Source organism: Geotrypetes seraphini, chromosome 14 (genome assembly GCF_902459505.1).
Source record: "Geotrypetes seraphini chromosome 14, aGeoSer1.1, whole genome shotgun sequence".
NCBI lineage: Eukaryota > Metazoa > Chordata > Amphibia > Gymnophiona > Dermophiidae > Geotrypetes > Geotrypetes seraphini.
In genome coordinates, this window is record NC_047097.1 from 58,305,644 (window position 1) to 58,329,814 (window position 24,171).

General features: G+C 45.1%; 1 protein-coding gene across 1 annotated transcript in view; it reads left to right on the forward strand.

Annotated features, from left to right (window-relative positions):
• Positions 1-12,886: 12,886 nt before the first annotated feature.
• RTN4RL2 (reticulon 4 receptor like 2) overlaps positions 12,887-24,171 on the forward strand; it is a 48,740-nt gene continuing 37,455 nt past the window's right edge. The window contains exon 1 of the mRNA XM_033920033.1: positions 12,887-13,440. Coding sequence (XP_033775924.1) covers positions 13,410-13,440 — 31 coding nt within the window. The 5' untranslated portion in view covers positions 12,887-13,409. The remainder of the gene's footprint in view (positions 13,441-24,171) is intronic.

A 24,171-nucleotide genomic window follows, 5' to 3' on the forward strand; every position in this document is an offset into this window, starting at 1 on the left:
AGTCTCCGTGCTGAAGTTAGTTCTGAAGCCAGATTGCAAGGGGTTGAGTAAGTTATGGTCATCTAGATAGTTGTTCAGGAGTTTGGCTACTAGGCCTTCAGTAAGCTTGAGGCAATGGGTCTGTAGTTGGATGGTTGGTCTGTTGGTCCTTTTGGGTCTTTTAGGATTGGGGTGATAATTATTTCACTGAGGTCAGTAGGGAAAATGCCGTCTGTGAGCATGGTTTGTATCCATTGCAAAAGTTGAGTGCGGAATTTTATACTGGAGGTAGTAAGGAGATATGATGGGCAGTGGTTGAGGTCACAGGAGGCGTGGCTGTATATTTTTGTAGAGTTTATTGAGATCGAACCATTGTATGTTGGGGAATTGAGACCATGTTCTGTCTGCTGCAGTTGATTCTTTTTCTGTGGGATGAATTGTGAGTTCGTTTAGGTGGGATGGGGTAAAATTGAGGATGGCTCTGGCGTTTGTAATTTTATTCTTGAAGTGATTTGCTAAGAGGGTGGCTGAGGGGGGGGGTATTGTTAGCGGTCATGTAGGGGTTGGTGTATGTTTAGCTCCTGTTCCAAGCCCATCAAGTCGCTAGAAGTCGAACAAGAGTTGATGGCACCTAACACACCTAGTCCATCCATTCCTAGCGTTGCTCCATAGTTCAACTTCTTTTTTGTCCACAATTAAGCTCTGCTTAAGAACATAAGAATTGCCGCTGTTGGGTCAGACCAGTGGTCCATCGTGCCCAGCAGTCCGCTCACGCGGCGGCACTTGGTCCAAGTCCAGCACCCTAACTGAGACTAGCCCTACCTGTGTACGTTTTGGTTCAGCAGGAACTTGTCTAACTTTATCTTGAATCCCTGGAGGGTGTTTTCCCCTTCAACAGACTCCGGAAGAGCGTTCCAGTTTCCTACCACTCTCTGAGTGAAGAAGAACTTCCTTACATTCGTACGGAATCTATCCCCTTTCAACTTTAGAGAGTGCCCTCTCATTCTCCCTACCTTGGAGAGGGTGAACAACCTGTCTATCTACTTTGTCTTGAGTCCCTGGAGGGTGTTTTCCCCTTCAACAGACTCCGGAAGAGCGTTCCAGTTTCCTACCACTCTCTGAGTGAAGAAGAACTTCCTTACATTCGTACAGAATCTATCCCCTTTCAACTTTAGAGAGTGCCCTCTCATTCTCCCTACCTTGGAGAGAGTGAACAACCTGTCCTTCAGTGCCTTGAATGTTTTGATCATGTCGCCTCTCAATCTCCTCTATTCGAGGGAGAAAAGGCCCAGTGTCTCTAATCTTTCACTGTACGGCAACTCCTCCAGCCCCTTAACCATCTTAATCGCTCTTCTCTGGACCCTTTCGATTAGTACCGTGTCCTTCTTCATGTACGGTGACCAGTGCTGGACACAGTACTCCAGGTGAGGGCGCACCATGGCCCTGTACAGCGGTATGATAACCTTCTCCGATCTGTTCAATACAATAACAGATATTAGAGTGAGCCACATGGCAAGTGCATGCTACACTTTCTTAAGCATAGCTACAAATCCATGTCAAGTTCAAAATATTTGTCTATTAGAATACTTTGCATAGCCTGATTGATTCCTGAATACTTCTATTGGATCTTTGTTTCTACTTTGATAAATTCACGATGCAAAGAATATTTCCCTTCGTCATTATGTGAATTTAAAATTAGCTCTTTCTTACGTTTGGTAAAGGTCTAACAATGTGCATAGGGCCACCATTTTGGTTCCTTTGGTATCTTTTCCTAATTTTTGGACTTTTCAGTTTTTCACATCTCTGTTATAATTTTTGAAATGTTAACGTACTGTGCGGTAAATAGATTTTGTGGAGTGGAGTAGAACGGGTACAAGTGGATCGATTTTTCACTCCATCAAAAATTACAAAGACTAGGGGACACTCGATGAAGTTACAGGGAAATACTTTTAAAAACCAGTAGGAGGAAATTTTTTTTTTCCACTCAGAGAATAGTTAAGCTCTGGAACCCGTTGCCAGAGGTTGTGGTAAGAGCGGATAGCGTAGTTTGTTTAAAGAAAGGTTTGGATAATTTCCTGGAGGAAAAGTCCATAGTCTGTTATTGAGACAGCCATGCCCTGGATCGGTAGCATGGAATCTTGTTACTCTTTGGGATTCCGGATTCTTGCTTACTCTGAGATAATGGAATGTTGCTACTGCTTGGGTTTTGGCCAGGTACTAGGGACCTGGATTGGCCACCGTGAGAACGGGCTACAGGGCTTGATGGGCCATTGGTCTGACCCAGTAAGGCTATTCTTATGTTCTTATGTTCTAATATATCGTAAATATATTTAGCACTATGAACTGAATGCGTGCTGAGTGCATTTCTCTACTAAGGCCCCACTTATTCTGAATGAATCGTATAATTCCTCGAAAGCTCTTGGCAGCTTTCTTGTATATTTGATCCATTGCAACATTACTATATCTATAGTATCTGACCCATACTGTACTGTTAACTTATTAAGATTTATTTACCCCCCTTTTTGAAGAAATTCACCTAAGGGGTTGTACAACAAGAAGAATTTGAACATAGGGAATAGACGATTTCCACAGAAAAATATTCAAATAACAGTACATATTACCACACAGCATGTTCCTTACAATGTCAACACAATATACAATAAAACATCTTAATAGACAGCATAGGGTGTAAGCGGAGGTGGAACATATAGACAGATAAGACAGAGTAACGGGAGTTAGACAGAAAATTAAATGTCCTTTCATAAATTCTTTATACACGGACGATAATTTTTCTTCAAGGAAGAGACAATTGGCGAGGTATAATGATCCCCATGTGCATAATTAATCTTGCTAAATGAAAAGATGTATCAGTTCCCTTACTACTGGGTACAGCACGGTGACAGAAATAATCCAGTGCCCAAATAAAGGCAGCTCTTCAGAGCGATGGCGAGAAAACATCTGAAGCTCTTCAGCAACGCAAGTTAGGAGCTTGAACGCTGGTTTTCAGCAACAGACACATGAATTAGGCTCACAAATCTAAGCAAATGACTGGCGGGCTGAAATTTATAAGCGTGATTTTTAAGCTCCTATGTTAAGATGAATTTTCGGTCCACAACGTATCTTCTTAAGTTTAGCTGAACAATAGGACACAAATGTACCCCTTAACGCCAGCAGCGGCGGTAACTGCTCCGAGACTCATAGGAATTCTGCTGCCGGCGCTAAAACCCGCGTTAGTGAAGGAGGGGGTTAGGAACATAACTTAAGAATATACATTTAAGAAGCTCTGCTTTATTTTGTAAATAGCAAGCCCTAAATAGTTACCTGGGTAAATCCCCTGGGCTGAGAGCTTCTCTCTAATTTAATATACACATGGATAGTAGTGGATTTCTCCAGCCCAGAATTTAAGAGAAAATCTCCAGTCAATGTTCAGCTGGCATTGGTCAATGGCTTTTTTAAGCGCTGACCATTGCTGACTAAATTAGACCTTGATATTCGATTCCAAGCCATATCTGGGCACCAGCATTGATTTTGCAAGTGTGACCAGCCATGTATTGGCCACTGACACTTATGTGAGTCCCAACTGAATATCAGCTGAAATCTACATAAGGGGACTTGTCAGATCCTTCCTTCCGATTCTGATTCCCCATCCCAAATGATCTGCTATGTCCACTTCCCCTTCCCCTAAACTCCTCGCCTCACAAATGTTTACCCCCACAAACAATGTTACCTTTCCAAACCCTCTTCGCACACAATCTTTCCCCGTTCCACAATCTTTCACTGTTGCCAGAGATTGCAGCAGCCATTTTTAACCCTGAGCTGGAGGTAAAGGTAAGCTGGGCTGTGAGGAGAGAGGGACCGGCGCTGGAGGGAAAGGCATGCTAGGCTGTGAAGAGAGCGACATAAAGGGAGAGAGGTTGGACCAGGGGTAGTGTGGAGGAAGTGGGGAAAAGATACTTAACCCTTTCAGGACCATAAGGATCGTAGGCCAATTTTTGTGGTTTTGACGACATTTTTATGGTAAAAAGGGCTTGCAGATGCCAAAAAATTGATTTTTTTTTGTGAAATATCATTATTTTTATTTAAAAAATCACACTTCTGGCTTACGGACAGTGTGGCAAGTGAATCTTCTCGTCAATCTGGCAACGACGCTAATGAATGAATGTCGGAACCAGTTTGTTTACATAAAGGCAGTATCATATGGAATCCGTACATATCAAATTTAGAACTGTAGACTATCCCAATCAAAATTGATAGGATTTTAAAGTTATGGGACAAATATGTCCCTTGGTCCTGAAAGGGTTAAAGGGAGAACCGTTGGGAAGAGAAAGGGAGAAATGGTGGACCTGGGGGGAGGCAGGCAGACAGGGGAAGAGATGGGATGGGGGGCAGTTGGGAAGAGAAAGGGAGAGAAGTTGGATCTCGAGATGGAAAATTGATAGGTAGCTGAAAGTTTAAAAAGGAGAAGGGTGAGAAAGAGGGCGAGATTTGAGTGGACAGAGGCAGAAAAAAAAAAGGAGAAAAGTTGAAAGGGAAAAATCAATATGTTGGAGACAGGGACTGGAGCAAGAGAGAAGAGGAGAAAAAAAATGGACTGGAAAGAGAATTAGAAGACAGACAAAATCAGAAAGTGAAACTGGGACCAAAAGCAAAATGACCAGACAGCAAAAGGTAGAAAAAAATAATTTTATTTTCTATTTTGTGATTACAATATGTCAGATTTGAAATGTGTTTCCTGCCAGAGCTGGTGTTAGATGGCGAGCGTGAACTAGGACCTAAAAGAGAGGAAAGGTTGTATCCCTATACTTCTACTAAGACGATGGCGACGGCGATTGATCTGATGTTCACAAAAGTCTTGTGAGCGTCAGAGCAGCCGTCGGCGCTGGGACCCATGCTGTGTGTCTGCAAAGCAGGGGATAAGTATCGTAATAAAAAAAAATTCCAGCCCGTGACTTAGCCTGTGTTTTAGATTTCGGCCCCTTATGTGATTTGAGTTTGACACCTCTGGCTTAGAGCATCAGGGCCTTGATCTGGACAAAGATATTTTGTAGAGATTAATGCAAAAACTGATGAATCAGAAAAAAAATTTCCGCCCTGTAAATCCAAATCGTCACTCTGAGGGCCAGATTCTCTAAGTCGGGGTCTATTATGTGCCCAGATTGGCGGTGCCTAACTGAAATTTGCATGGAAGTTAATTTGTTTTAATTGAACTTAACTGGTATTTTAATTGAACTGGAGGAGGGTCACGAGTGGTGTTCCGCAGGGTTCGGTGCTCGGGCCGCAGCTATTTAATATATTCATAAATGATCTAGAAACAGGGACGAAGTGTGAGATAATAAAATTTGCAGACGACACCAAATTATTTAGGGGAGCTCGGACTAAAGAGGACTGTGAGGAATTGCAAAGAGATTTGAACAAATTAGGGGAATGTGCGACAAAATGGCAAATAAAGTTCAACGTTGAGAAATGTAAAGTATTGCATGTGGGAAGCAGAAACCCGAGGTACAACTATACGATGGGAGGGATGTTATTGAATGAGAGTACCCAAGAGAGGGACTTGGGGGTAATGGTGGACACGTCAATGAAGCCGAAGGCACAGTGCGCAGCGGCCGCTAAGAGAGCGAATAGAATGCTAGGTATAATCAAGAAGGGTATTACAACCAGGACGAAAGAAGTTATCCTGCCGCTGTATCGGGCGATGGTGCGCCCACACCTGGAATACTGCGTCCAGTTTTGGTCGCCGTACCTTAAGAAGGACATGGCGTTACTCGAGAGGGTTCAGAGAAGAGCGACACGTCTGGTAAAAGGGATGGAAAACTGGAGAAGAGGAGACTTAGAGGGGATATAAGAGACCTACAAAATCATGAAGGGCATAGAGAGAGTAGAGAGGGACAGATTCTTCAAACTTTCAAAAAATAAAAGAACAAGAGGGCACTCGTAAAAGTTGAAAGGTGACAGATTCAATACAAATGCCAGGAAGTTCTTCTTTACCCAACGTGTGGTGGACACCTGGAATGTGCTTCCAGAGGACGTTATAAGGCAGAGTACGGTACTGGGATTTAAGAAAGGATTGGACAGTTTCCTGCTGGAAAAGGGAATAGAAGGGTATAAATAGAGGATTACTGCTCAGGTCCTGGACCTGTTGGGCCGCCACGTGAGCGGACTGCTGGGCACGATGGACCGCAGGTCTGACCCAGCGGAGGCATTGCTTATGTTCTTATGTCATTGAAACTCGATTAGTAAAACATTAATTAAAGTTCTGCCTGAATTTCAGTTAGGCATTGCTAGGTACTTGGTGAGGCCTATACCCAGGCGCCAAGCCATGCCTGATGCCTAACTGAAAAGTAGATGTGACTAGGAGCAGAGTATAGCCTTGGTTTAAATTAGGCATCTGTATTGTAGGCCCAAAAAACCCTGGCTTACATTAGAGCACCTACATTGTAGGCCAGTGTCTTTCAAACTTATTTAGCTCTGACACACCAAATGGAGCAAATGATTTTGTGGCACATTATAATTGAAATTATAAAATTGCAAAAACCAACAAAAAAATTACATTTGAGAGTTATTTATTTAAAGTTCTTTAAGCTATGTATGTGTAATTGTAGTAATGGTGAAACTAAAGTAGTTAGAATAGAATCGCTAATCAATGTGATGGATGTGCTTGTTTTTGAATTCAAAACACTGCTCGATAGTCAACAAGCAAACACTCATTTCGTTCTCTTTTTTTTTTTTTTTTTTTATTTAATTTGTGTCAGAGCTGAAAATCTAATTTCACAAAGATAAGAAGGTCCAAAGGGTAACAAAGGAATCCTTTTACGAAGCCGCGGTAGCGGCTTTAACGCACATGACTTTTAATCACCATGCTAGCCAAAAAACTACCGCCTGCTCAAGAGGAGGCGATAGCGGCTAGTGCGGCCAGCGGTGTAGCGTGCGTTAAACCGCTACCGCACCTTTGTAAAAGGAGCCCAAAATCTTGATTTGATCAAGTTAAACAAAAATAAAATTACTTGTCATTAGTTTTCAAGGACCAATCACGTCAAAGAATGATGCCTGTCTGGGCGGTTGCATCCTTACGCACAGACGCTCATAACATTGACAGACTCTTGCGTATGCGATGTACACGTCATCTGTTCTAGTGTATACTTATGAAGGGAATTTTTATAAATAAAGTAAAATTCTGGAATCGCTCGTGGCACACTCGGAATCTCTGTGGGGCACACCACTGTGCCATGGCACACCGAGAGACGCTGTTATAGGTGCTTAAGGTGCCTAACTAATATTTACTATAAATGGCGCCTAGATTCAGTGGCCTAGTAAGGGGCTGGAGCGCAGGGGGGGTCCACCCCTGGCGCGGTCTTCCTAAGGTTGCGGCATTCCTCTTCCTCTCCTTGCCGCACAAGTCCACCCCTTGCCTTCCCTCGTACCTTTTTTACTTCCCCAGCGTCAGGTTACTGCCCGCGTCAGCATTGGTGCTCTCTCTGACATCACTTCCGGGACCTGCGCCTGGAACGCGTTGCCAGAGGATGTTGTAAGAACGAATAGCGTAGCTGGTTTTAAGAAATGTTTGGACAAGTTCCCAGAAGAAAAGTCCAGAGTCTGTTATTGAGAAAGACATGGGGGAAGCCACTGCGTGCCCTAGATCGGTAGCGTAGAATGTTGCTACTCTTTGGGGTTCCAGAATCTTGTTATTCTTTGAGATTCTGCATGGAATCTTGATACTCTCTGGGGTTCTAGAATCTTTTGCTCTTAGGGACTCTGGAATGTTGCTACTCTTTGGGGATTCTGTATGGAATGTTGCTACTATTTGGAGTTCTGGAATCTTGCTTATGCTGAGATAATGGAATGTTGCTACTCCTTGGGTTTTGGTGACCTGGAATGGCCACCATAAGAAGGGGCTACTGGGTTTGATGGGCCATTGGTCTGATCCAGTAAGGCTATTGTGTTCTTATGTCAAAGGGCGAGCCAACACCGACATGGTCATGCTGCTCATGCCAGAGAAGTTAAAAAGGTATGGGGAAAGGGAAGGGGGGGGCGGTGAAGAGGGCAAGGGAGGGGCAGCACCACCCCTGGCTCTGCTCACCCTTACTATGCCACTCTCTAGATTTGATTTACATGCAGTAGACACCATTTTTTCTAGTGCCTATGATCTAGGTGCCATTTATAGAATCTGGCCCTACGGCAATGGTTCTCAATCCACTACTCAGGACACTCCAGGTCAGGTTTTCAGGATATCCATAACCAATGTGGATGAGATAGAGTTGCATACAGGCAGTCCCCGGTTTAAGAATGCTCGACTTATGCCTCTCCCTTCCTGTGCCAACGCGCCCCTTCTTCCTCCCTTCCTGTCCAAACGCGACCCACCTTTTCCCTGCCCCAAATATGTGGTTCCCGCATTTACCTCCTGTTGCTGGCTCCCTCCTCCCAGCTGTACTTCTGTTCTCAAAGCCGCAAGCGGCGACTCCAGCACATGATTCCCTGGTCTTCCAAAGCCGCGATTGGCAGCTCGTGCATGCTGCCCACTGACCCTGCATCACAGGGAAGGCTTCCGGGTCAGCGGGCCGCATACACGAGTCGCCAATCGTGGCTGTGCAAGACCAGGGGGCCACATGCTGGAGCTGCCACTTGCGGCTTTGACAACAGAAGTGTGGCTGGGAGGAGGGAGCTGGCAAGAGGAGGACACAGAAGGGAGGAGGAGGGTCACATTGGGATACAGAAGGAAGGGAGGGGGCATAATTTTGGACAAAGAATGGAGGAAAGGAGGGAGGGAGGATGAACATGGGAGACAAAATGGAATGAGGGAGGGGAGCATGAACTTGGGACATAGGATGGAAGAGTGGAGGAAGTGAAGGAAAGAGATGCTGAAGTGGGGAGGGAATAGTAAGGCAGCCTTGGAAGTAGGAAAAGATTAGAAAACATTATTTTTGCTGACAAGATTCAAAGTGACCTCACCAAGCATAGGATGGGGGTTCCACCAGTTTATTTCATCAATTTGAATTCCTAGGATATTTGATCTTAATCCTGTGGTTTCAAACCAGAGGTTTCACTACTGCTTTGAATGGCAGGTCCCTGAATTCACAGAACGGCCTTCCTTACTTGTCTCTGATATTTCTTCAGCCAGTGACTTGCTCCGATTTTTTGCTTAGGGGCTCTTATCAGCTCTAGTCCAGATGGAGAGGTATTCTTTGTTTAAATAAAATAGCTCAACATGAGCTCCCATCATAGCATTGCCCCTTGATTAAAAAACAAAACAAAAAGAGCTCATCTCACCCCCTCTCCAGGATTGGTTTCAGGATTCCATTCGTACACCAAACGTTCACTCTCTAATGTAGTCCACCGATAACCCTACAACAGCCTGTAAGTTTTTATCAGTCTAGAAAGAGGGGCTCTCACCCAGTTCTTGGGACACACCTAGCCAGTTGAGTTTTCAGGATAGTCGCAGTTAATTTGCATGAAAGAAATTTGCATGCACTAACATAGTAACATAGTAGATGACGGCAGATAAAGACCCAAATGGTCCATCCAGTCTGTCCAAACTGATTCAATTTAAATTTTATCTTCTTAGCTATTTCTGGGCAAGAATCCAAAGCTCTACCCAACTGCCGAAATCTCTGTCAAAACCTATTCCATCCCATCTACACCCTCCCAGCCATTGAAGCCCTCCCCAGCCCATCCTCCCCCAAACAGCCATATTCAGGCCATGCAAGTCTGTCCAGTACTGGCCTTAGTTCAATATTTACTATTATTTTCTGATTCTAGATCCTCTGTGTTCATCCTACGCTTCTTTGAACTCAGTCACCGTTTTCCTCTCCACCACCTCTCTCAGGAGCGCATTCCAGGCATCCACCACCCTCTCCGTAAAGTAGAATTTCCTAACATTGCTCTTGAATCTACCACCCCTCAACCTCAAATTATGTCCTCTGGTTTTACCATTTTCCTTTCTCTGGAAGAGATTTTGTTCTACGTTAATACCCTTCAAGTATTTGAACATCTGAATCACTACCTCCATTGTTAAGGTGACCCTACGTCCCGTTTTGAATGGGACCGTCCCATTTTCAGACCCCCCTGTCCCGTTGTCCCCACACACAGCTTTGGAACACCATAATGTCCTATTTTCAGGGACAGCGTCCCAAAGCTGTTCTCAGGGACAACAGGACAGGCGATCACTTCCTGTAACTACCTGCCGCGGAAAAAAAAAAAAAAGCATCCCTCCTTCCTTTCCCCCGGTCCACTGCTATCTTACCTCCCTGCTGCTGTTAATCGCCAACACGAAATCTTCTTTCCGACATCAATTTTTTTTTTTGCGCGGCAGGGAGGGAAGGCGGTAAGCAGGCAAGCAGGCAGGCTTTGGCCAGGGAGGGAGGTAGGTAGTCAGGCTGGCAGGCTGGCTTCAGGGGTGGGGTGGGACAAAGTCTGGAAGGCAGTGAGAGGGACATAGGAAGGAGGCACTAGGGGCACTAAAGACATGGGAAGGAGGCACTGGGGCACTAAAGACATAGAACGGGGCACTAAGGACATGGGAAGGAGCACTGGGGGCACTAAGGACATAGGAAGAAGGACTGGGGGCACTAAGGACATAGGAAGGGGTACTAAGAACATGGGAAGGAGCACTGGGGGCACTAAGGACATGGGAAGAAGGACTGGGGGCACTAAGGACATAGGAAGGAGCACTGGTGGCACTAAGGACATGGGAAGGAGGCACTGGGGGCACTAAGGACATAGGAAGGAGCACTGGGAGCACTAAGGACATGGGAAGGAGGCACTGGGGGCACTAAGGACATGGGAAGGAGCACTGGGGGGCACTAAGGACATAGGAAGGAAGGAGGGAGGGAATAGAAAGGGACAATTGAGTGCAGAAAGAAAGAAATGAAAGAAAGGATGCACAGTCAGAAGGAAACTCAACCAGAGACTCATGAAATCACCAGACAGCAAAGGTAGGAAAAATGATTTTATTTTCAATTTAGTGATCAAAACATGTCAGTTTTGAGAATTTATATCTGCTGTCTATATTTTGCACTATATTTGTCTATTTTTCTATAGTTACTGAGGTGACATTGCATATTTTAAAGTCATCTGCCTTGACATCTTTGAAACCCACCCCCCCAAATATAAGTGATAATTAACATTTTCTCTGCATATAGTGAGCTTTGTAGTTTTTAAAAAAATTTATGGTTACCATTATGAATTAATAAGATATTATGTGTACATGAAAAATGAATGGAAGAAATTGGGGATGGGATTGAGGGCGGGGCTAGGGTGGGATTGGGGCGGGGCTAGGGAAAGATTGGGGTGGGGCTAGGACAGGATTGGGGGCGGGACTGATAATTAATAGATGTCCCCTTTTGATGGAAAAAATAAATGGTCACCTTATCCATTGTATAGTACAGGCAGTTCCCGGGTTAAGAACGACTTCCGTTTTTTAAACCATTCTTAAGTTGAATTTGTATGTAACTGGGAAGGGGTAAAACACGGACCTGATGGACCTCACGGATCTAAACCCATACGGCCTTAAAAATCTGAGGTCCGTGTCGGTCCGTGTCCGTGGCGCTTGTAGTTTCTATCACTGACAGACTTTGATGAGATTTTTGCACTGACGATCCGTCTCAGCATAGGGAGGGAAAAGTGTTAGGATCCGTCAGCGCTAAAAATCTCTTCCAGGTCTGTCAGAGCCAGAGACTCGTGCTGGAGTTTGGAGACTTCTTTTCCATAACGCACGTCCCAAACCTCTCTTGGCTTCTGTTCTGCCGTTCCAGCACTAGTCTCTGGCTCTGACCGACCTCGAAGAGATTTTAGCGCTGATGGATCCTAACACTTTTCCCTCCCTATGCTGAGACGGATCCGTCAGGGCAAAAATCTCATCAAGGTCTGTCAGCGATAGAAACTACAAGCGCCACAGACACGGACCGACACGGACCTCAGATTTTTAAGGCCGTACGGGTTTAGATCTGCGAGGTCCGTCAGGTCCGTGAGGTCCGCGTTTTACCCCTTCCCTATGTAACTCAACCTATACAGTACACAGTCTATAAAAAAACATTAAAGAAACAGTCCTCAATAAAGTACTGTTGTTTAAATAGAAAGAAAAGATAGAAGGTTTACACTAACTTTTGTTCTTCATCAGTCTTACTGTTCCCTCTCCACCACCACATCCAACATTTCTCCCTCTCATCTCTCTCTTCCCCATGCATCTGTACCTCACTCCTCTCCCACCACCATGTCCGATTTTTCTTTCTCCCTCCCTATGCCCAACAATTCTCTTTCTTCATTTCTCCAATTGTACCATGTCTCTTTCCCTCTCACTCAAAGCTTAAGTTTCCCACTGCATGGGAGGTAGAAGTTCATCATATTTGGAGGGGGGGGGGGTGACTACCAATTGCAATTAGGGGAGCACTTGTCCCACCCATGCAGTATAAAAAAAATATTTTCACATTTTGCCCTCCCCCTATGACTTGCACCTATGATGCGATCCTATAAGGCACATCTATGAAAGATGCTCATGTTCACGTCCACATTCATCCCTTTCTATGGACTATTCTGTGCATGTGTCACTCGCTATCTTCAGCGACTCTAGCCAAGTTGTTTGAACATTGGTCGTTGTTTTCAAATCGGACAATTTACCGGCACCACAGCGGCCCACAGGATTTTAACAGCGATTTTAGAGCAATCTGGGCTTCTGTTTCTTAAGTATGAGGAGGGAACACTTGCCCAGGCCATCCAAATCCTAATTATATAAGATCCTAAAGACGGGCTGGGCTAGTAAGGACCTGCTTGCACTCAGCCAGGTTCTTCCAGGCCACACAGAGCACAAGACAGAGGAAAGTTACAATATGCAATATCTAACCTTAGGGTGAATTGCTAGAAAGGGTTAAATGAAGGATGTCGGTGCTGAGGGGAGGAGTAAGAAGAGAAATAGATAGAGGTAAGGAGAGAGAGCCAGAGAGAAAGTGGGAGAGAGGCACTGCAGGAAGGAGGAAGAAAAGAATTGCTGCAAGTAGAGATCAGAAGAGAGAAAGAGGGATCGGAGCGGCTGCGGTTCCCGTTTCCTCTCCCCGGGGCTGCCACATCCCCGTGGCAGGCGGGGAAACAGACGTCGGATCTTCTTGCTAATCCGTTACCGGCCGGCTACGGACGTCCGGAGTTCCGGGAAGAAGGGGGGTCGCTCCGGATGCCGCACTTTTCCCCCCAAACCCCTGAGCTCCGCAGAAGCCGCAGCACCGGGACGGGCGCTCCCGGGTCCCGCAGGGGCTGCAGCGCTAGGGCCGGGACCCCAGCCCCGGTATTAGGATCGGTAGCGGTCGATTCCAGACCAGCAGCGGCATAACCGCAAAACCCAGCAGGATTCGGACTTGAGGGACCGGGACCTCTTCTTGGTGGATCTCTTTTTCTTTTTTTTTAACCATTTCATCCTGGATCCTGCTCTCCTCACCTTGAAAAAAAAAATGCTCACGCAGCTGAAAGGACGCCTGACAGGTAAGAGCTCCCGTCCCTTCCCCACCCTTCCCTCGCCTGCCCTCCCTCCTCCACCTCGGGAGCATCTTCTTCTCTCTCACACTTGTTCCTTTCCCCTTCTCTTTCCTGCTAACAAACTTTCCCTGTGGGTTTGTTTTTTTTTATTTTTTATCTTCTGCTTGACGCTACATTGTATTTTTTTTTTTTTTTTTTTTAAATCCAAGAGATAATTAAATCCTTTTCTTTTGTCTAAGTTACATTCGTCCTTTTCTCTGTGCAGGTGCTAGATTGCAAGAGAGGGGAAAGAAAGGCCAGGTGGGGAAAAAAATGACAGAGAAAAGGAGAAAGATAAGCACAGTGAGATATGTGCCGGGGGGGGGGAGGGATAAAACATGGACCTGACAGACCTCGCGGATCTAAACCCGCACGCCCTTAAAAATCTGAGGTCCGTGCCGCCTGTAGTTAAGTTTCTGGCTCTGACAGACCTCGGTGACAATTTAGCGCTGACGGATCCGTCTCAGCATAGGGAGGGAAAAGTATTAGGATCCGTCAGCGCTACGATGCCATCGAGGTCTGTCAGAGTCGATTTACTGGGGCTGCAGGAAACCAGTTTAAAGGATTCGTTTTAGAGCCGCTCCAGCACTAGTCTCTGGCTCCGACAGACCTCGGTGACATTTTAGCGCTGACGGATCCTAATACTTTTCCTCCCTATGCTGAGACGGATCCGTCAGCGCTAAATTGTCACCGAGGTCTGTCAGAGCCAGAAACTAACTACAAACAGCACGGACCTCAGATTTTTAAGGACCTGCGGGTTTAGATCCGCGAGGTCCGTCAGGTCCGTGTTTTACCCCTTCCCGCCAGGGGGTGCTGAAAAGTTCTCAACCCAACCAACCAACCCCCTAAATTCTGAGCCCCTATTTTGCCACTGAAAAGAGTATTATCTTATTTCATTAAGTGTCAATTTGCAGAAACGAAATTCGGGGGGGGGGGGGTTGACATTGTTTCAGATCATGGATTTGAACCATATCCACGCCATTCTCTTCTTGGGCTGAGAACTTTTCAGCACCTAACACCTTATCGTTGATTTGCTGTTTGCACTTTCTGAAACATTTCATAGAGTGCATGCGGCATACAAAATGCGCTTAACTCAAATAATTAATATACATGACAATGCTATATGACTTTTAGCATTGTCATGCACACTTCTATTGAGGTTGAGGGGTGGTAGACTCAAAAGCAATGTTAGGAAATTCTACTTTACGGAGAGGGTGGTGGATGCCTGGAATCCGCTCCCGAGGGAAGTGGTGGAAAGGAAAACGGTGAGAGTTCAAAAAAGCATGGGATGAACACAGAGGATCTCGAATCAGAAAAAATTAAGGCCAGAACGGGGCAGACTTGCGTGGTGTGTGTCCAGATATTTGGTTGAGGATGGGCTGGGGAGGGCTTTGATGGAATACTGGGCTTTGGGTTCTGGCCCAGCAATAGCTAAGAAGAAGGAAAAAATGTAAATTAAATCAGTAATTTAAAGAGTGGGTAAGGTTGGGCAGATTGGATGGACCATTCAGGTTTTCATCTGCCGTCATCTACTATGTTACTACTTTCTGTTGCTCTGGAGGAAGGCATCTCTTTGCTTATACCCTTTTGCCCTCTGATCAGTGCACTGGGACCAGCCCGTGGAAGAATGGTGTCAGCCAGCTTATACAATGAGTAGTCTTACCCCATCCTTCCATGCCCCGATCCCAGGTGCCCTGACCAGAGGGCAAAAGGGTATAAGCAAAAGACCTACAAGTTAACTTGTAGATGGAATTCTAGATCTTTCCAATGCAGCTGTGACGAGACAATTAGAAAGTCACTGTCTTTTAATGTCTTCTTATACAGTATCAAAAGACAGTGATTTTCTAATTGTCTCGTCACAGCTGCATTGGAAAGATCTAGAATTCCATCTACAAGTTGACCTGTAGGCCACATGTTTAACATGACTCTAATCAGGGAAAAGGAGGGATTAAGAATGGGTTATTGTCTTCCCTTGCCTCTCCTCGGGATTATGGGATCTAATAAATATTGTGTTGGTTCAACAGAAACGAAACTGCGCACAAAGATCAGGTTTTCTCAGCCAAACCTTGTTAAAAATGCAGAAAGGCACAGCACCTGGCAGCCCCTGAGAATGGTACAGCCTGGCCATGTGGAGCTGGACGCAGCTCACGTGCCCTCCCTCATCTGTTCATTTCATCCCAGACCTATTCAGAGCTTCTCAAGGCTCAAAGTTCCATTTCAAGCCACAGAGCCTAAATATTACATGAGCCTTGACAGCTTTCAAAGAGAAAAGAATTACTGACAATGGTGCAAAACTCAGCCTGTCAAGAATAGCACAGGACAGGTCTGTGCAGCCAACAATAACACGAGAAATGAATGGCCCAGTGGCTGAGTAGTGCTCCCGTGTGTTGCAATGTAGGAGATCCAACTGCATTTCCCAAGCCCAGCTTCCTCTGCTCCTCATGCTGGCTGGGACTGGGGATACTATAAAGCATGCTCAGTGTTAAATTTATTGTCATATTAGGTCCTCCAAAATAAGCCTTGACCATCCGTTCCCACCCTGCACATCTTCAGATCCCTGCCTTTGCCTCTGCTCACAACCTCTACCTTCAGCACCTCCTCTCACCATCCAACATATCTCTATCATGGGTTCCTAGGTGCCACCTGCTTTCAGCAACCGTATTGGCTATCCAGGCCTGAGCATGTGACCTTTGAGGCTATTATGGAGACTGAGCTAGACTGCACTGTTGTTGGTGATGGCAGAAGGCTCTTGATGCCCCAAGGAGCAAACACTTAGAAACATGATGACAGATAAAGGCCAAATGGCCCATCCGGTCTGCCCATCCACAACATCCACTATCGCCTCCTCTTCCTATAGGCTGAGGCTTTTACACCTGCATTGTGATGTCATAGAGCATTATTGTTATAGGCTAAGACTCTTAACACTTGCATTGTGAGGTCATAGAATTTTATGGTTATAGATACCTGATGACAGATAAAGGCCAAACGGCCCATCCAGTCTGCCCATCTGCAGTAACCATTATCTCTTCCTCTCTCTAAGAGATCTTGTGCACTTGTCTGCAGTACCTTTCTTTTCTTTCTTTATTTTTCTATAACGTTCTCCCAGGAGAGCTCCGAACAGTTTACATGAGTTTATTCAGGTACTCAAAACATTTTTCCCTGTCTGTCCCAGTGGGCTCACAATCTATCTAATGTACCTGGGGCAATGGGGGGGGGGGAGGGATTAAGGAGCAGCATGGGTTTGAACCCACAACCTTAGAGGTGTTGAGGCTGAAGCTCTAACCATTGGCCACTCTAGAAATCAAAATGTAGTAGAAGGGAGTCAAGTGTAGGACAGTCAAGCCATTGTGACATCACTGATGAGGTTGGCTCTTAGGCATTGGTGGAATGAGGCATTATGATGTCACAAGACCAGCTCTGGTTATCAGAGGCTGAAACTTTTCACACTACTTATTTATCCCATTTCTATACTATTCTCCCAGGGGAGCTTAGAATGGTTTGTCCTAGCGGGCTCACAATCTATGTAATGTACCTGGGGCAATGGGGCGATTAAGTGACTTACCCAGGGTCATAGGGAGCAGCATGGGTTTGAAACCACAACCCCAGGGTGCTGAGGCTGTAGCTTTAACCACTGAGCCACATACTCCCCTTCTTTGTCCGTTGCTTACATGGTAGAGCCATCCTTGCTGTAGTGGCAGCCTTCACAGCTTTGGGTAAAGAGAGGGAGCCCCATCTATTGCTGGTCAGATTCAAGCCTTGCAGTTTTAGGAGTGTATGCCTCTGGGTGAGCACCTGCAAAGTGATGGCTAGACTATCAAGATGGTCTAGCACCACAGGTGTCAAAGTCGGTCCTCGAGGGCCAGAATCCAGTCGGGTTTTCAGGATTTCCCCAATGAATCTGCATAAGATCTATTTGCATGCACTGCTTTCAATGCATATTCATTGGGGAAATCCAGAAAACCCGACTGGATTCCGGCCCTCGAGGAGGGATTTTGACACCCTGGCACTCTAGCCTATGAATTATTGCGGTTCATCCCCTTTTTCCTGCCACTGTAATGTCTTGAAATTGCACATCCCACCCCCCACCCCACCCCACCCCTTTTTTTTTTTTTTTTAGCAAAGATTGTAAGCTGCTTAGACGTTTTTGCAATAAATGGGATAACATCCCAAATAAACTTGGAAACTTGGTCTTTGGCTCCCTGTTCCAACCAGTCTGTTTTTTTAGGATATTTATACATATGCATGAGATATAGTTGCATGCCATAAGTTTAATATTCCCTTTAATATGTTCAAATCTCTCTTATGCATATTCATGAGAAATATCTTGAAAAACGGACTGGCTGAGGTCCCAAAGAACCCATTTGAGTACCACAGGCTAGACGGACGAGGACTTAAACACAGCAAGAGCCTCCCGGGTACCCGGACTGAGGCAGAAAAGAACAAAGCAGAAAGAAACTGCTAAATCGCCTCCCCCCAATAGAAAAAATATACAATGTGCCATCAGGGTCAACATGGCACACAATATGTCCTTCCAGATACACATCATCGGATAGTGTGTACTGTCATAATGTGAAATTGTTAGTCTTATAAGGTTGTGGGTTCAAACCCAGGCTGCTGCTTGTGACCTTGGGCAAATCACTTAATACCCCCATCGTCCCAGGTACATTAGATAGATTGTGAACCTGCCAGGACAGACAAGGAAAAATGCTTGAGTACCTGAATAAATTCATGTAAACCATTCTGAGCTCCTCTGGGAAAACAGTATAGAAAACTGAATAAATAAATATCATTTGTAAACCAAGAAACAAAGACCAGAGGTCACCCAAGACATTAAAGACTGAAAGTAGCCAAACTGGACTAGTCAATATCCATTTGAGCACTATGGTGTGATTAATCTCTGGTCCCCCCCTTATATACACTCCAGTACCACTTCTTCTCTATGCGTGTATCCTAATGCTTTCCATCCTCTGATGATACCCACACATGGAGGTTTGATAAATGTCTTCCTGTCCACCAAGATTTTGCCAGCATTGTTTATCAAAGCTTAAAGTCTTGCAGCCCAGGACCTCTGCTTTCAAACTGATACAAACCAGGTTTTACCATTAATGAGGTCTGGAGAGCTGAATGCAATTTAACAGGCATTTATTGTGGACGACCCAACAGAAAAGGTCCCTGGATTTGATCTTCTATGTGGGCTGTGAACCTAAGCCATCTTTGTACAGGCCACAGTAGATAGTTACCTCATACATAAATGGAAATTAAGATCTTCACTGGAATTTGATAGTAGCTATCAGGCACAGTCTATGGAATATTTAATAACCCAATGCTGGATTCATAAGTAGGAAAGAGATATTAAATAGATTTATTCAACCACCCCTGGGGCAATCAGCTGGCTTCTACATCGCAATGCAAAATTATAGTCATTGCTGTGCTGGTACTTCAGCCATATGCAAGAGCCAAAGATGTTCAGGTTATATTTTAGCCTCTGCACCTTTTGCAGTGACTATATTTTTACCATTCATCAGCGACAGGAGGGGTTTCTATAACTCATGAGAGGTGAAATCAACATATCCATCTCTTTATGAGTCAGCGGAACCCTTTTCTTTCTGGACAGCTGCCATTTTTTTTCGTGGGCCATAAAGCAGCACTTTTTGTTTAAAAAGTTATTAAATTAACCCCTAAGGACCTGATCTATTGTGCTCTTCCGCCATAGACAGAGAATGGCAGAAAAGCCTTAATGAATCGAGGTCTCCTTGTGCCAGGTTCAGATTATTATGCTCTCACTGTAACTCTAAAAGTGCCATTGTGATGTCATAAATCACTATGACATCATTTGTTTCTATGACATCAGTCACACCCAATTGGTTAGAAATGTTGTTACATTTATTGTATTCCAGTTCCAGAGCTAAGGAAAGGGTTTTGATGTTAATATAAATGTTTTCATATGATGGTTAATAAGCCCACATTTTTGTCTAAATATTGTTTAAAATACTTTATGTATTCAAAAGTAAGCAAAATAGGCAATTAACTACATAACACTATAAAAGTGTGGTCATATTTACGTCGTCATTAGTGTACCGTGACATATAAGAAATGCAGTTCAATATAATATCATTAAACCCACAAGAGCAAATACAGTAGGGGGGGAGTTTGAGGGGGGGGGAGACCTATCATCATATTTAACTAGCTCACTATCCCATAACTACTGCCAAGCAGTCATCAATCAACCTCTATATGTAATTTTAGAATGAGAAATGCAAAAAAAGTTTAAAAAAAAAAAAAAATATTGTGAACATCATTTGATGCGCCTACATTTGGACAAGGGAAGCTTAGGTTAGAAAATAGGAGAGAAAGAGCGAAAACACTGTAAATCAGGGCTGCCCAAGTCCGGTCCTGGAGATCTACTGGCAGGCCAGGTTTTCATGATATCCACAATGAATATGCATGAGAAAGATTTGCCTGCACTGCCTTCATGGTATGCAAATCTCTCTCATGCATATTCATTGTGGATATCCTGAAAACCTGGCCTGCCAGTAGATCTCCAGGACCGGACTTGGGCAGCCCTGCTGTAAATGATGCCAGTTACATATCCATGTATTAAAAACAAGAACTTTTCATCCTTATGTCAAGTCTATCTGATCAATGACAAAATAAATGTACTGTACCGCAATTTTTACACATCAGGAAATCATTGCACTATACCAGGGGTAGGCAATTCCGGTCCTTGAGAGCCGGAGCCAGGTCAGGTTTTCAGGATATCCACAATAAATATGCATGAGATAGATTTGCATCTCAAGGAGGCAGTGCATGCAAATCCATCTCATACATATTACATTGTGGCTATCCTGAAAACCTGACCTGGCTCCGGCTCTCGAGGACCGGAATTGCCTACCCCTGCATTATACAATTACAATACATTATGGCATTTACTATTAGGATTTGTTCATCGCTTATAGCCTAAAGTGGTTTACATTCAGGTACTTGAGTATTTCTGCCTACCTGTTGTGGTAAGCAATACCTGGGGCAACGGAGTGATAAATGGCTTGCCCAGGGTCACAAGGAGCAATGCTGGGCTTGACCCTGCAACTTCAGTGTGCTGAGGCTGCAGCCCTAACCACTAGGCCACTCTTCATGAGCAGGGACGTTCCAAACATTAGACACAACTAGGTGGTTACCTGGGAGTCAGCAGTGTAGCGCGGGAAGGAAGTGCCCAGGCGGTGGTACCCGACATCACTGTGCTGTGTGCCCTCCCTCCCCACCCCGCACTCTTCCCCACTGTGAATACTCCTCCCCCATATTCCTTCCCTGCCATGCTCCCGCCCCCCCAGCGTACCTCTTCAGATGATCACTGGCAGTGAACAGCATCTCTAATCTGCTGCTCACGCCACCCTTAGTTCTCCCTCTGACATCACTTCCTGGTCCTACAACCAGGAAGTGATGTCAGAAGGAGAGCTGAGGCTGGCGCAAGCAGCAGGTTAGAGATGCTGCTTGCTACCTGTGGTCACTTGAAGAGGAGGGTGGGCCTTTGTCAAGATGGCATCTGGGGCAGTCTGCACCCCTGCCCCCTCACTATGCCACTGCTTGGGGCGATAGCTACTTGGGGGTGTCAAAGAACAGCTTCAGTCAGAGAAACCCAATAGATCCTGACAACCACACAAACTCAAAGAGCCAACAGATATACTTTGATCTTATATTCTTAGAGGATATTTATGTTTGATCATGACTGTTGAGTTAAAGTATAAAAATCTTGGATGGGGGGGAAACTGCAGGTTTGGGCCTGAAAGTTAATTGAGAAGGCTGAATGTTTGCCCAGGATGTCTACTATTTATGACATCGCTAGCCTCACAGAAATTTCAACTAAATTCATGGAACAGTTATATAGTTGAAACATTTGGTTTGTACTTTAAAAGCAAAATTGGGGTGGGGTGGGTTTTAGGGGTGGTCACAGAATATTTTACAAGAGCAGTAATAAGTTCCTGGGTCTGCAAGATGGAATGATGTGATTTCAGCACTTTGGGGGGGGGGGCACATTTATACAATAGCACCCAAGATACGGTGTGAGAAAGGTGGCACACTTGGTGCCAATTCAATCACAGCATTAGAGTGAGCTTAACCCATCCAGGATTAGAAAAAGAGCCTGGATTGCCATCCATTCCCACAGGCAGGATGCCGCTAAGGGCAGCAGGACATTCTAGAGACAGCAGCAGTCTGATCTTACATATTGCCCCCCAATTCAATGAAAAATTTGGGTGTGTCTCAATTTGCATGTATTGAACAACAAGCCAATTGCACCAATAATTGACATTTACACAAGAATTATTGGCACTAATTAGAATCAATTACAAGTTATGCATGTCAATTTAAGTACTGTATCCGCGCCTACATTTTACCACCAAGTAAAAAAAAAAAAGGGGGGGGAGTGAAAGTGGGCAGGTCATGGTGGATCAGAGCCATTCCTTTAAATCACACATGTAATTATAGACGAAGGGCAACCACGTCTAACTTTAGACATGGGCATTTGCACCACATTTTTTGGGTGCGAATGGCTGCACCTAAAGTTACCAAAACTGCAGATATGTACAACGATGTAGGCAAAATTTATTGTGACAACCAAAGTATATCTAAAAACCTTTTTACCAAACAGGGGACCCAACACGGTCCGTGTTTTGGACAACCTTCATCAGGGGTCCATGGTAGAAAAGGAAAGAAAAATGTGTCACAAAAAATTGCAGTAGAAAAAAACGGATTGTATGTATCGCCGAGGGTCACCGATTATTGTGAAATCTCGCTGTAGACAAGATTGGACCTCCCTTTTCCTTTGGTTCTGCACCTAAAGTTAGGCATGATTCCCAGGCGTACGGGCTATAAGCACCTACATTTAAGCACAGCTTATAGAATAGCGCTTTGTGTACACCAATTTTTAGGCATCATATATCGAATTTCCTCCATTATGGTTTTATCAACTTCAGGGAGCAGGGCTGGAAGTGGGCAAAACCCGATGATGATTAGAAAAGGATAGAACTGCAAAATGTGAGATGGCCGCAGGTGTAAAGGCAGGAAATGTGCCGCTGTTTTTATTATTCAGGTAAGGAGGGAAGTGGGGGGAAGATCAGGGATGAGGGACAGGCTAAAAAATTGAATAAATAAATGAGAGTGAAGAAAGAGAGAGAAGAAAGGGAGGGAAGTGGAGGAGGGAGGGAGGGAGGGGAGGGAAGGAGAGAGGGAGAAATAGAAAGGTGGAGGGGCAACAGAGAAAGAGGATAGGGAGAGAGAAAGGTGGAGGGAAAGCGAGGGGAAGTCAGCAAGGGTATTGAGAGAGAGAGAGGAATGGGGGAGGAGTATGCAAATAGGCTCACCTGCGTAGTTATAGAGGATGACATGGGGCAAATTTATCTCCATCCCTGCGGGATCTATCTCCATCCCCATCCCATCTCCATGAGTTCTGTCCCTGTCCCATCCCTGCAAGCTCTGTCCTCAGCTGCACAAGCCTCAAACACTTTAAAATCATAAGTAGCAACATTCTAGAGCTCAGATTGTGATGTCATAATGCCTCATTCCACCAATGCCTAAGCTCCGTCCTCATCTGCACAAGCCTCAAACGCTTTAAAATCATAAGTGTCGAGGCTTGTGCAGATGAGAACAGAATTTGCAGGGATGGGGCAAGAACAAGGACAGAACTTGCGAGGATGGAGACAGATCCCGCAAGGACTGGGGCAAGTTTGTCCCCATGTTGTCATGCTCTAGTTATGACTGCCAGAAGGAAGCTCACTTCAGGAGCAATGGAAGCTTTACGACCAAAGAAAACTAGCTATAAATCTCAGAGACTGTGACAACACCTAACCTACTCTGGCTAAATACAGAGCCAACTGGAGATTCTATACTTCCATATTAGAAAAATGAAACATGAGCAGTTCGTGCTAGAAGAGACTGTATCGCTGACAGAGGGGACAAACCCGGCGCTTAGCACTTCAGTCTGACATCAGGAAGAGAAAGAGCTCTGTGATGCAAGAGACAGTTTCCGTCTGGGGTTCCAGAGAGAGCTCTGTGAAGCAAGAGACAGCATCGAGCCGGGGTTAGGCAGAGGCGACAAACCGTGTCACTTTATAGTTGCTACAAATCTATATGGATGTTCCCACAGCCACAATAAGCTGCTTCCAAGCTATGTGAGGAGTTTATCTGGGTCAGAAGAGATGCAGGGCTGTTAATCTTCCTGACACAGAGAGGTTGCAGTGCTTGTGTGAAAAAGGACCCCAGTGTGTTTGTACAGTATTTCTAATAAAGGGGAAAGGGGGAGAGCAAAAAGCGACAGATAGAAACAAAACAAAAGACACAGCCTTAGGGGGAGGGGGAAAAGGAGAAAGGGGGAGAGAGAGAAAGAGGGATGTGGTTGAAAACCTGAGTGGGGTAGTTTTAAGGTGACCATACGTCCCGTTTTGAATGGGACCGGCCCATTCTTAGCTCGCCTGTCCCGTTGTCCCCACACACAGCTTCGGGACATCATAATGTCCAGTTTTCAGAAGGAGTGGGACAGGCGAGCTAGAAATGGGCCGCTGTCGCCTATTTCTCCAAGCCACCCTGCACTAACATCATCTTCGTGCAGCAACCGCACAAGCCTTCCCCCTCAACATCAATGATGTTAGTGCGGCGGTGGCTTGGAGAAATAGGCGGCGGCAGCTTGGGGGGGCCGTGCCGGGAGAA